The sequence below is a fragment of the Ailuropoda melanoleuca genome, chromosome 5 (genome assembly GCF_002007445.2).
Source record: "Ailuropoda melanoleuca isolate Jingjing chromosome 5, ASM200744v2, whole genome shotgun sequence".
Classification (NCBI taxonomy): Eukaryota; Metazoa; Chordata; class Mammalia; order Carnivora; family Ursidae; genus Ailuropoda; species Ailuropoda melanoleuca.
The window spans coordinates 124,392,465-124,407,167 of NC_048222.1; the positions used below are offsets into that span (position 1 = coordinate 124,392,465).

The following is a 14,703-nucleotide window of genomic DNA, read 5'->3' on the forward strand; positions in this document are numbered from 1 at the left end:
ATTGTTCTGCCAGTTTTTAAAAGAGATTTATTTGAGAGACAGAGTGGGGGAAGGTCAGAGAGAGAGGGAGAGAATCCTCAGGCAGACTCCATGATGAGCATGGAGCCCAATGCAGGGCTCGATCCCAGGGTCTTGGGATCAGGACCTGAGCCAAAACCCTGAGTTGGCCACTTCACCAGCTGAATCACCCAGGTGCCCATGTTCTGTCAGTCTCAACAAATGTGTATAGCTATGTTAAGTGTCACCAAAATCAAGATATGTAACAATTCCATCAACACCCCTGCCAAGTTTTTTGCTGGGTAGTATTTCTTTGCATGTTCATACCACAATTTGTCTGTCTATTAACCCACTGATGGACGCTTGTGTTACTTGAATTGTTTCTAGTTTTCGGCTATTACAAATGAAGCTGTTATGGATATTGTGTACAGTTCTTGTATTGACATAGGCTTTCATTTCTCCCGGGTAATTAGAAGAAGAGAATGGCTGAATCATATGGTAGGTGTACATTTAGGTTATTAAGAAACTGCCAAACTGTTTTCCAAAGTCGTTGCACCATCTTACATTCTCAATTTATCAATTTTCTTTTTTCTTTATAGATTGTGTCTTGATATTGTATCCAAGGAATCCCAATAGCTCTGTGTCTAACCACTGAAAATATTGTTAGTTCCACTGCTCTTTAAAGTGATGTTATATAAACCAGGAATTGGGAGTTTTAATGAAATCTATCAGACATAAGTTCCTAAAACCTGGATATTTAAATACTTTAAACTGTTCCTAGTGCTTAGTGTCTATCTAAGCATTCTCCATCAGTGAAAAGATTTATGACCTATTAGGAGTTCACCACGTTTAAGTTTCCACTATTTTTACAAACAAAATATGCTTCCATTTGCCCAGGATCTTAGCTAAGAATAAGGCACTCTTGGGGCACTTGGGTGGCTTAGAGGGTTAAGTGTCTGCCCTCGGCTCAGGTCGTGATCCTGGGGTCCTGGAATGGAGCCTACTTCTCCCTCTCCCTCTGCTGCTCCCCCTTGCTTGTGCTCTCTCGCTCTCTCTGTCAAATAAAGAAATAAAATCTTAAAAAAAAAAAAGACTAAGCTACTCTTTGAAGCAATCCAGATTTTACCAGCAAACTTCTTATGACCCAGCCCTCACTACTTCTACATCCTAATTTCTTGTTTACTTTTTTTAAGGTTTATTTATTTATTTGAGAGACAGAGAGAGAGAGTGCACAAACGGAGGGTGAGGGGCAGAAGGAGAGAGAGAGTCTTCAAGGAGACTCCCTGCTGAGTGCAGACCCCCCCCCCCCAGGTAGGGCTCCATCGCAGGATCCTGAGCTCATGACCTGAGCTGAAATCGGGTCACGTAATCAACTTAAAAGAACTTTTCTTCTTTTTGTAAAGCAGCTCCATGCCCCACGTGGAGCCTAATGTGGGGCTTAAACTCACGACCCTGAGATCAAGACCTGAGCTGAGGCCAAGAGTTGGACGCTTAACTGACTGAGCCACCCAGGCGCCCCATAAAAGAACTTTTCTTACTGAAAATTTAGGCATATACAAAAATAGAATCATGTAATTAGCTCTTATCTGCCCATGATCACCCAGCTTCAACTATGACCAGTACATGGCTAATCTTGTGGCATCAATATCCCTTTCTCCTTCTTCCCTCTCCCTGCTGAATTACTTTAAAACCAGGAACGGATGTTATATGATTTCATCTGTAAATACTTCAGAGTATATCTCTGAAACAGAAGGATTAAAAATATATATATATGTGTGTGTGTATGTGTAATACCATTACCACATCAAAAGAATTATTCTCTCCAAATATCCAGTCTTCAGTGTTTATATTTCCTTGAGTGTCTCATAGATGTTTTTAAAATTTGTGTTTGTTTGAATCAGGATCCAAGTAAGGTCCATATATTAAAACTGGTTGGTATGTTTCTCAAGTCTCTTGTAACTGATAGGCTCTCTCAGTGTCTCCCTGCTCCCTTTTATTTGTTGAAGAAATTGTCTTACTGTGTTTCCCAGTCTGGACTTTGATGATTATAATTCCCCTCCCCCAAATGGGGTCATCTAACATGTCCTTTTTTCCCTAGTATTTTCCACGTAGTGGTAGTTAGATCTCGAGACCTCATCAAGTGTATTTTATAGGTAATTTGTATGCTTCCATCATGAACCACATACTACCTGGCTGTCTTTCTTTTTGTGATGGTAACAACTACTGATGATCTTTGCTTAGACCCATTAGTTCACTGCAAAAATTGCAATATGGTAATATTCCAGTTCTGTCATTCTTTCTTGGTATGTTAAGTAGAATACTTCCATAAAGAGAACTACCCCTAATCTCCATTTGGTAACCTTGAGGTATGGTTCAGATAGGAAGGGCAGATAAGTGTTTGTTTCTTTTTCTTTGTTGCCAGTTTTTACGATAATGAATTGGTTCCCTGGCATCCTCCAAAGTTGACCAAGAAGTTTCTTTTTTTCTTTAGTGTAATTATGAACTCAAGGACTTCAACATATCTGATGCGTTTCAATCTGCTGCAGTTATTACACTTACAGATGCTCAAGTGGGAGCCTCTTCAAGTTGTCTCCTAATTACTTGAACCCTACATTAACCTCAGCATTTTTTAAAGTTTACCGGATTTCTGAAATAACAAGATGTTGCCAGGCTCATCTTGCATATTTTCAGCCCCAAATTTGCAATCAGTCATTTCTCTTAGGAGTTTTTGTTCCTTTTAGTGAGAAGTATTATTTATATACTATAGCCTGGGTGCTAATGGCATTCAACACTATCGGGATGGATGATCACTATTTGTAGGCCTTTTTACTGGACACAGCTAGGAAATACATTTTTTTAAAAAAAGATAAAAAACCATACTGGTATTTCCAATTGAAATTCATATCTATAGGGTTTTTACTTACTTTAGTACTACAATTCAGTTATTTACTTTACTTTAATATTAATGTACATACTTTCTCTCAAAGCCCAGTTCTTAATGATTCTAAATGCAATTAATCATTGTGTATACATTATGTAACAAATATTTTTAACTGAGTAAAAAATTTAAAGGCAAGCAAAAGAAATTCTGTTCATATCAAAATAGAGACCCAATGCTACATATTTCAAGATTATTACATGCCCACTTGAAAAATATTTAGAATAATGGCTGATTTATAAAATATAAAATCAACATTGAGCCTTTCCCAAAATCCATTGGTTCTCTCACCAGTTCTGCAAAATCTGCAGCCTCCAAGTCACTCAGTGCTGTGTCTAGTTCCATCTACGTGAAAAGAAAAAAAAAAGTAACACAAACCATTTAACTCCTATTAGTTATTGTTTAGTAGTGGTCTCATAAAAGTGCTTAATAATTAGTTGAAGAATTGAGTAAGCATCTTTCTCCTTTATGATATTTAAGAAATGCCCCAAAATAGAACATGTTGCATTTAAGCTTTGGGATTACAGAAAAAAATTTATTTAACATGTAGTTATTTTTCAATTAAATCTTGATTATTGCAAAATGAGCTTCACTCTGTATTCAACACAAAATAATTTATGAGGTAAAAAAAATTGCTTTCCAGTTTTGAGTCAGAAAATTTTTGAACTTATTAAAATTCTTAAGAGGAAAATAATCAATCTTAATGTACCCAATATATTTTGAGGTTTTTTTCTTCCCTCTATTTCCTGTGTATTTCTCAACAGATTCTTTGAAAATATCAACATTCTTCCCTGTGTCTTTCATACGTTCTATATAAAAGGACTCTTAATCTTTATTTATGGATTAAAACATGAAGGCAAGTGCTCCCCTGGAGTCTGGCACAGTTTAGCTTCCCTATGGAGTTATTAGAAAAATCTTACTTAGGATTTAGCTTTCGTTTCTATGGAAATTGCCTGAACTCTTTCATGTATTTGTTCCTTCATGAAGCATTCAAAATTTTATAACAGAATAAATTTAATCTGTAGTTTAATCTGTAATGCATTTATATAAATTGAAAACTATTGGCAATTAAAGCTTGTAGCATATACGTGATTTGTGGAAAAGAACCCTTTTTTTTCTTTTCCTTTTTCTTTTAAAGGTCAAGGCACTCTCTGCAGGACTGTTTCACAAACTGTGTCTTACTGAGATGACTAAAGCTTTGGAAACATTAGTCATGCCTTTCAATGCTTTTCACACAGTATGACTTATTACTCATTTGTAACCTACATTTTTCTGCATCTAGCAAATATTTCACGTACTCCTTTTGGGGGCTATGGTTTCTCTTGTGAAAAACTAAAGGACAAAAAGAAAATTACCCACTTGTGAATTTTGATCTCACAAATGTTAATGTTTACAGGTTGCTATTCCCACTACTGAACTCTATAGGCTAATGTAAAGTTTACTGTAATTGTTTCTTCACATTCCTTAAGACAACAGGCAAAGCATCTCTTAAATTACTCCAGTGTACCTTAGGAAAAACGACATTTAAAAAAAAGAACACCTGACAAACAAAAAAAAAGCAAGACACACCACATAAGTATGATTTCTGAAAAGTATTATAAGTTTGGAAAAGGCTTAAATGTTAAAGTAAGATGAGACAGCTAATTTCTATTTAGAAAGAAATATTTATCTTTCTAAGTTCACTGTACTGGATCTCCTACTTCATTAACCAATGGCTTCCTTTAACTCTTACCCACAATCCTGAAAATAACAGAAAGTCCACAAAAGAGAGAAGATAAAAAATTATAAGGCAACTGGTTCTGATTTTTATGTATGACACCCGAGAGTACCTTGATTTCCCGTGGAAGTGTAAGCCATCGAACTCCAGGGAGACTGTCTAAAAGCACCGCACTGGAAGCATCGTACTGTTGTGCGCTCGGACTGGCACTGGAGTGTAGTTTAGCAGGCTGAAGTGCTCTTTGAAAGAACAAGTTGAAAAAATGATCCAGACGGGGAACATTCTCAACCTGGCAAAAGGCACTGAAGAAACAAGAGCTGTAAGTCAGAACAACATGTGAAAATGGTGGTTATCTTTTGTATGCTCCTAAGGACACTAGATCTTTCCCAACTACATAGGCTCTCTTCCTTCCTCCTCTCTCTTACGAAGAATTACTGCTATAATATTACTGATGGAATGTGTTAAGAAATTCATCCTGGGGCGCCTGGGTGGCTCAGTCATTAAGCGTCTGCCTTCGNAAGAATTACTGCTATAATATTACTGATGGAATGTGTTAAGAAATTCATCCTGGGGCGCCTGGGTGGCTCAGTTGTTAAGCGTCTGCCTTCGGCTCAGGGTGTGATCCCGGGATCCTGGGATCGAGCCCCACATCAGGCTCCTCCACTGGGAGCCTGCTTCTTCCTCTCCCACTCCCCCCGCTTGTGTTCCGTCTCTCACTGGCTGTCTCTCTCTCTGTCAAATAAATAAATAAAATCTTAAAAAAAAAAAAAAAAAAGAAATTCATCCTGTCAATATTTTTTTACCCAAAAACCTACTTTCAAATGTACTGAGTAGATGGTATTATGGAAGAACCACAGGGCTAACACAAATGGTAGGTATATCTATGACAGAATGGGCTGAAGTAACCTTCTTGTGCTTTTACCTTATCTCTTAACCATTTAAACTCCCAATATATTTCAGGCACGATAGAATAATAAAGAGATTTTGAGTTTTATAATAGAACATATCTGGCTTTGAATCTTATCACTGCTTTTACTAGGTAGATATCTCAGGAAGATCATCTAACCTTTCTCTGAACTTTTGTTTCCATCTCTAAAGATGGGGATAATACAACCTGACTCACATATGAAGTACCTAGTACATAATAAGAACTTATTATGCTTATTACTTACTGAATACAGAAAGCACATAATCAGCCTAAGTAATTTCCCCCTCTTCACTAATGAAGGCAACAGTATTAACGAACTCAGAGAGAAAGAAAGAGAGAGGAAGGAGAGACAGACTAAACATTTGGTTTTAGCCATGTAAGAATAATAGAGCATTGCTTGCAACCATTCATGATAACTAGTAATATATATACCATTAATACATCAGAATAATATTCATGGATTGGATTCATTCAACAAATAGCTTGAGTGCCATCTATGTTCTAGGCACTATTCTCACTGCTGGGGATACAGTAGTAAAAATATCAAGACAAAAGACAAGGTCTTTACTTCCATGGAGTTCACATTCTAATGCAGAAAGACAACAAATGAACAAACAATAAAAACATTAACTCGTTCAAAGGGCCATACAGAGAATAGGATCATGTGAATGGGTGATATGACTGGTTGGCTGATTTAGATCAAAAATTGGCGAAAGAGTCTTTGAGAATGGGCATTTAAACTGAGATCCCAATGTCAAGAAGATCAAGTGAGAGGAAAAAGCACAAAAGCCCTACGGTGGGAACAAGTGGCCAGGATACCTGCAGAACAGCACAGAGGGGTGGCTGTGGTTTGAGATCTGAAATCAGAAAGGTATGTTGGAGCCAGATTATAATGTAAAAATATCACTTTAATTGCATTTGGAAATTTATTAAAGTGTCAAGAACGGAGGCAAGGAAACCAGTTAGACTGTTTTAGTAGTGAGAGATGCTGGTGGCTGGGCAGGGTAACTGTAAAGAAGGAGAGAAATGAGTGGATTTGAGATATGTTTTAGAGGCAGACTTTAGAATTTGCTAATAGTCTGGCTGGGAATAGTGAAGGAAACATATCTTTGATCAGAACACTAAACTTTGTCAATATTTCTATGCTTCACAGGGAACTAACCAGCTTACAACTTTAAAAAAATTAGTCTTCTTAGTCTTATCATAATTTTTCACAATGCCTTCAATATCTTCCATAATTAGAAAAAATTGCTATAAAATGACTACGAATAACATCTCGGATCCCTACTGCTTCTTGGTCTTAGGAACTCAATGGATCTTCACATTTACTATCTTAGTTTGCCTTTCAAATTCTCACTAGAACAAGAAGAAACTAAAATTTGCTGCCAATTTGGCAATACTTCCAAGTAAATGGAAGCTAAATTTCAGAATAAAATTCACAGAAATCAAGAGTCCCTCTGTCCCTAACCTAGTCCATTGCAATTTACAGAACAACCTCAACTGACTGTCCTCAATTGCAGGTATTTAATCTTTAATTATGTCTGGTTTTATGGAAACAGAAAGCTTTAATTAAGGCAAAACATAGCAAAGTTTGCTCACACAGTGTAAATTTAAGAAGATAGTTTACAACCATATCCTTATTCTTCATTGGTTAAACACTTCCTTATTTAACAGAAGGTAAAAGCACTGTTTGTGGCTGCCTGGCCTTTTGTAGTTCACACATTTGGAAAATGCTAATTAATAATGGGGTTTGAGAGGGATATGTCTCTTCAGAGGCTCTTGGAGAATTCTACAGACTAGACAATCCCGATGGCAGAGTCACTGAAAATTCTTTCGAGGCTGCTTTGAGAACAGCGATAACAAAGATCCACGACAGATAAACAGAGCTGACACCACTATGGTTTGGAAAATGTATAAACGTTTTTGGATCTTTATACTGATATACTTTTAAGGCTTTGAAAGCAAAGGTATCATTTTAGCTCTCTGAAGTACTGTGACTTAGAAAAATCCCACAAACAGAAAAATCTATTTTTCATCTGTAATTTTATGGGTTCAAGTGTTGAAGTTACCTCAAACTGCCTCCTTCAGATCAAGAAAGATGCATCATATTTTACTGTAAGGTTAAAAAAGCAAGAAGCAGGAAAATATGCATAATATGCACCCACATATATTAAAAAAGGGAGTATGTAGACTGTATTCATGTTGCATAGAAAATATATAAAATGATACACAGGAAACTAGTCAATACCTTTTTTACTGTGTCATTTATTTATTTTGATAGTGCATTTTTTTTTTTTTACTAAAATTTTTTAAGTAAGAAGAATCACATTTTAGGATAGTAAATTTGACAGTACCCTTAAAAAATCAGAGAAAATCACAAACAACTTATTTAAAATCTTCTTACTCTCTTCCGTATCTGTTTGAAATGCTCTTACATTTGCTTCTACAGAAATATATCAAATCAGAATATAATTGTGGTTGCATCACTATTTCGCATTATTTCACTAAACTAACATGAGACCAAAAAAGAAAAAGCAATGGATCAAGTGAAAAGCTGCCTAGAACTGTAAAATAAAGCCAGTAATAAAGGATGACAAGTTAGAGGAAGAAGAAAAAAGCCCAAATAACTAACTTGCCAACCAAGGAAAAGGATAAAGTGCAAAAGGGATTTAGAATCATATACTTAAAACCTAAGATTCATTTGTACGAGTACTGATATCAATAATGAGCATTCATTATTTTTTAATATTATTTTTAATTAACTTTTAATTCCAGTATAGTTAGCACACAGTGTTATGTTAGTTTCAGGTGTACAATATGTAGTGACTCAACACTTCCACACATCACCCGGTGCTCATCAAGTGCACTCCTTGATCCCCATCACCTATCCCCCCATCCCCTCACCTACCTCCCCTCTGGTAACCATCAATTCACTCTATGTGACGAAAAGTTTTTTTTAAAAAAACAAACAACTTGAGATTCAATTCACAGAGGTACTTACCTATCTAAAGAACCATACATAAATTTTAAGGTTTGGGCAACATCTTCTATCATATTCCTCAGCTGAGGAAGAGGAACTCTAAAAAAAAAAGCAAAAACGCATTTATGACATAACTAAGTGACACATATCTAAAAGAAGCAGAACATCTTTACATTTTATACGTAACGAATGTGAAAAGTCTGTGTGTCGGCTGCTAGCAGGGCTGTGTAAAATGGTTGTTCGCTGCATTAGCAACTGAGACTCTGACATGTAGATCTAGGGTTCTAGCATGGGTCTAGCAGGGACTTTTAGATCACCACATATACAGAAATTATGTCAGCCTCTTTAGGGTTTAGTTTCTTCATGCGCAAAGTGGGGCAATAATCACTAAGCCCTTCTCAGGTTCATTTTGAGGATTACATAAAATCAATGCATATAAAGTAGAACAGTAGCACTGGTCCCATAGGAAAAAAAGTCCTAAATTCTTGACACTTGTCAGTATTACCCCGATCTCAAGTGAACCTCCAACTCCTGTGACAAAAGACACCCCTAAAGCCTGATAAAAATTCTACAAAGTAGGTCTTATTATTCCTATTATACGATAGGTAACCTGAGGCCCAAGAAATTAAACAACTTGTGCAAAGACCCAAAGGGAGCAGAACCTGCCTGTGGGCATCCACCTTCTCAGCTCTGAAGTTATTCTCTCTACTAGTTCACAAGGACTTCCTGTTTGGGTTCCCACTATTCATTGCAGCCATCACAGGAAGATGATCTCCCCCCCCCACCCCGGAAAACACATGTTCCTGCATTATACACCCCACCCAATTCTCTGTGGGGTAGCACTTTTCTCATTTTGCTTACAAAAGGCATAGTGACAAACAGGAAGATGCACAGGTTGTGGCATTAAGACAAATGAGAGAAAAATCTCAGGGCTGCCACTTCAATTACAAACCACATGCACAGCACTGGAGGCACAAAGACCTATTAGTTGGCAATGAGGGGGTGCTTGTGCACGATCTCTCAATACTCTATTTCACAGTTTGAACAAATTAGAATAATAATTCCTATCTTTCACGGTTATGTGAAACAAGATGAAATGAGGAAAAGAATCTGGTACAGAGTGGAATAAAGGGGATCTTCAAATCCATTCCAGTTTATCAAGCCATGTTCTCCAGGATAGGAATGACTAATATTTAGGGACACCCTCTATGCCCACCACCCAGTAATAAAGATTGGGAAATTGGCTAGAGCATCCCCTATGCAGCATAACCTGGATCCAGAGCTCAGCTGTGACAACCTTTTTTTGGCTTCAGGGTAAAACTCCTCCTGGAAACTGTCTCTATCTGCATACTTAATTTGGTTCGTAGCATGAGAATCTGGCCGAGCAGTCTCTGCTCAGTTCCTTAGCTGGGCCTTCCTTTCCCTAGTCTGTCTATACCACGTTTAGCATACCACTGCATTATGTTTTATTTCTTCCACCTTTCGGGCTACTATAAAAGTTGAAAGACAAATGTTTTTTACATCCTAAAGTAACTTATAATGGGTTTTCTCCAATTCTTGTAAACCCATATTTTCAAAACAACTCAATTTTTCATAATCCAACCCACTGGCATAAGGCAGTACCCTAGCAGGGTTCATCAGAGTCTCTTTTTAGACAGAAAAATACAAATTAGCTAGTTAAACAGAGATATCATGTAGTATACGTCACGGCACCATTATCCCTCATGTCAAACATTCTGAACCATAGAGGAAACACAGCAGACAAATGAAAATGAAAACACAATGGTCCAAAATCTGGGGATGCAGCAAAAGCTGTTCTAAAAGGGAAGTTTATAGCAATACAGGCCTACCTCGATAAATTAAAAAGAGTATCAAATAATCTAACTTTACCTCTAAAGGAGCTAGAAAAAGAACAAGCCCAAAGGCAATAGAAGGAAAAAAATAATAAAGATGAGAACAGAAACAAATAAAATAAAAAAAAAAATTTTGAACCACACATCCATGATAGATCATCTCTCTTTCTGTCCAAAATTAGACACCTTTAAAACACAACTGTTTTGATATTTTTCACTGCAGCCTCCTTTGGAGTTCCTGTTTGTGGTATAAAAATATGTCCACAAATTGTTCAGTACTCTCCCCCCCAAGAGGTACAGCTTAATTTCCCTACCCCTGAGTGTGGGCTGGACTTAGTTAACTCACTTGTAACAAACAGTATATGGTGGAAATGTGTGCATTATTTCTAAGACTAAGTCAGCTTTCCTCTTTCTCTGTTTTGAAGAAATCTATTTTTCTACTACTTGCTTTGGGGGAAGTCGGCCGACATGTTGTGAAGACACTCAAGCAGCTCTATGGAGAGATCCATGTGGCAAGGAATTAAGGCCTCCTGACAATGGCCATGTGTGTAAGTCACCTTGGAAGCAGATGCTCTGGCTCCAGTTAAGCCTTCAGATAACTGTATTCCTGGGCCACATTTTGACTGCAATGTTAAGACAGATCCTGAGCCAGAATCACCCAGCGAAGTTGCTCACGAATTCCTGACACACAAAAACACCTATGAGATAATAAATGTCTACTGTTTGAAGTCCCTAAGTTTTGGCGTAATTTGTTATCCAAGAATAGACAACTAATACACTGCTATATAACGAAAGAAATTTGGTTAACAAAATTATCAAGAGAAAATAGTCATACTTGTGTTCAGATTGGCTGTATAATGCATTTTATAATACTTTTTTCTTCCTTGGGAAGCTTAAAGCAACACCAAAAGAAAAGTTATCTAAACTGGTATTCTCTAAAGTTGTGTCATTCACATACTATAGTATTTATTTTGATATTTGATTATTTGGTAGACAATGTATGATTCTATGGACCAAAAGGTTAAAACTAAAATGCGTTCATAGGTTAACAGAAGTTGCCCAATTTTTTTTAAGGCAGGGAAGAGTCTAAATGACAAGTTTTAAAAAATCATTGAACAGGGACATAAGACTAGTGTAACATTAGTTAAATCCCTCTCCTTGGGGCTGTTCTCCATATTCTTATCCCATTTCCCCACCGCTTTTAATGTCTAATGACATTAGGGAAGCAATGTAGTAGAAAGAATTCAGAAAGACTCTCCTTCAATTTGCAATTCTGCTTCTTGCCAATTATGTGACCTTTGGCAAGTTATTTAATCTTCTCTTGGTTTTACTTTCCTCATTTATAAAATGGGGCCAGAGATCACAAAGTACATCTGGAGCTGATTTTGAAGATTAAATGAGATTAATGAATGTAAAGTACCTAATGCAATCCCTGGGTTCACAGTCTGCTCATTATAAATGTCAACCCAGCTCTTACCTCCAACCATAACAATAAGATACATTTCAAAATACTTACAAAAAGGAGAAAATGATATTATAAGACATATCATTGGAGAAGTCACTTTAAAGTTAAATATTCATTACAGCTGACCCTTGAACAATGCAGGGGCCAGGGGTCCCAATACCCCAGGCAGTATAAAATCCAAGTATAACTTTTTAACTCCTCCAAAACTTAAATACTAATATAGCCTACTGTTGACTGAAAGCCTTCCTGATAACATAAACAGTTGCTTGACATATATTTTGTACGTTATGTATATTATATACTATATTCTTACGATACAGTAAGCTAGAGGAGAGAAAATGTTAAGAAAATCATAAGAAGAGAAATCAACACCATAATATGTATCATCTGTTTACAAGATGAATCCTCTATTTGTTAGTACCTATGTCAACACTGTCTTATATAATACAAAACACCATGGATGTTACACGTGTTACTAACACTAAACATTCAAAATGAAAAGATAGTGTTAAAAAGAAATTCATATTTATTTACAGACAATTCATGCATTGATAATGAAGAAGCAGCAATATGATGGCTTTTGGTAGCTGAGTGTAACTGACAGTATTGCTTCATGGTAGCCTAACTCATACACTAGAGAATGAATCATTACAACATTTTTAGGGCATGCCATATTATATTCATAATACAGTACTGGAAACACAGCTACATTTTTTTAAAAAAATCACTTACCTATGATGGCAGACTGATATGCAGTTTTCCCCCATTACAAGAAGGAGAGGCATATTGCATGGTAATATAATTTTTTGAAAGTAAAGTTACAAACAGAAAACTAACACATTATTAGTTTTATATTAAATATCAATCGCCTTATGTCTAGGTAGGGATGGACTATCCCCTTCCACAAAAGTCTTGCACATGGTGTTCTACACAATCAATACTTAAGATGATGTTGATGATGACGATGACATAGTTCTTGCTGTACAATTACCAGATTTTCACATGAAGACACACATACACACAAGACATAAGTTTATTAGCGATATGGCACGATGATTATTTACTATTCATTAAGTGGCAGTGGGTCACCATAAAGATCTTCATCCCCATCATCTTCATGTTGACTAGGCTGAGGACGAGCAGGGGTTGGTCTTGCTGTTTCAGGGGTGGCAGAGGCAGAAGATGTGGAGGTGGAAAGAGAAGGAAGAGAGGCGGGCACACTTGGTGTAACTTTACAGAAATATATGGTAATTTCTCTGCTTTTTCGTTTCTCTAAAAACATTCTTATATGGTATCAAACCTTCTTACTGTTTGTTTTATTATCAGTGCCCATATCATAGAAGGGTCCACGTCGTAAAAGTCAAAAGCAGTCCTGAATAATCAGGACCCTTATTCCAGATTATCTAGTATCAATTTGTTTTCTGGTACTGCTTCTTCCTTATCATTTAGCACTGGTTCATCTTCCGTTCATCCCTCTGGTGTGGTATCTATTAGCTCTTGAATTTCTCCAAGATCTCTATCTTGAAACCCTTCACTTCCCCTGCCCTGCCACCTTTCCGCCATATCCATGATTTGGCATGATTTCCTTGATTGGCTCTTTCACGATTTCTTTGATCGGCTCTGTCATAAATCCTGTGAAGTCATGCACAACATCTGGACACCATTTTCTCCAGCAGGAATTTATTGTTTCAGGCTTGATGGCTTTCATGGCCTTTTCTATGACAACAATGGCATCTTTAGTGGTGTAATCCTTCCAGACTTTCATGAGGTTCTATTGGGGTTCTCTTCTATAATGTTGACAATCTTTCCATAGAGTACCATGTATAATGAGCCTTAGAGGTTGAATTAGAGATGCTGTGTTTGGGGGCAAGTAGACTGCCATCTTTGGTGTTGAACTCAGGGGTTCTGGGTGGCCAGGTGCATTGTCCAGTATCAAAAGAATTTTCAAAGGGACAAAGCATCAATGGAACCAATCCAGAAAAAGGTTTTTCAATGTCCAAGCCTTCTTGCTGTACAATCAAAAGACTGACAGCTGGTATTTATCTTTTTCCTTCAAGGTTTGGGGTTTATGAGCTTTATAGATAAGGGCAGTCCTGATCAAAAACCCAAATGCGCTCACACAAAACAGTAGAGTTAGCCTATTCCTTCCTGCCTTAAAACCTGGTGCTCACTTTTCTTCTTTACTAATGTCCTATGCAACATTCCGCCCCCCCCGCCGCCCCAGAATAGGGCACTTTTGTCTGTATTAAAAACCTTGAGGCAAATATCCTTTCTCCTCACTGATTTTCTTAACGGCATCTGGGAACTCATCTGCTATCTCTTAGCTGANGCCCCCCCCCCCCGCGCCGCCCCAGAATAGGGCACTTTTGTCTGTATTAAAAACCTTGAGGCAAATATCCTTTCTCCTCACTGATTTTCTTAACGGCATCTGGGAACTCATCTGCTATCTCTTAGCTGAATCTGCTTCTCCTGTTATCTTGACATTTTTTAAGCTAAACCTCCTTGTAAAATTGTCAAGCCATCCTTTGCTGGCATTAAATTCTCCTGCTTTAGATCCTTCACCTTCTTTTTGCCTTAAGTTGTCATATAATGACTGCTTTTTCTCAAATCATATTAGAGTCTATGGGTATGCCTTTCTTACAGCAATCCTACACCTACCTAAAAGCTGGATTTCCAATACATGATAAAAGGATATTTCACAAAAAGTGCAGTGTTTTTGCACCTGCTGGCAGAACTGCAGTGACAACCTCACGAATTTCCTTTTCTTTTTTACAATGGCCTGTACGCTGGATTTATTTATCTTGAAATGGCGGGCAACCGCAGTT

General features: G+C 37.2%; 1 protein-coding gene across 5 annotated transcripts in view; it reads right to left on the reverse strand.

The window, feature by feature from the left end:
- Nucleotides 1-14,703, reverse strand: part of INTU (inturned planar cell polarity protein) — a 92,355-nt gene that overhangs the window by 25,767 nt on the left and 51,885 nt on the right. For 4 of the 5 annotated variants that reach the window (XR_004625846.1, XM_034661644.1, XM_034661645.1 and 1 more), the window contains exons 7-9: nt 8,582-8,659; nt 4,765-4,969; nt 3,227-3,280 (exon numbers count right to left, since the gene is read on the reverse strand). Coding sequence is in view for 4 of the 5 variants with exons in the window: in XM_034661644.1 (XP_034517535.1) it covers nt 3,227-3,280; nt 4,765-4,969; nt 8,582-8,659 (337 nt within the window). In the remaining variant the exon portion in view is untranslated. The remainder of the gene's footprint in view (nt 1-3,226; nt 3,281-4,764; nt 4,970-8,581; nt 8,660-14,703) is intronic. The other variant, XM_002922197.4, reaches the window with a different exon arrangement.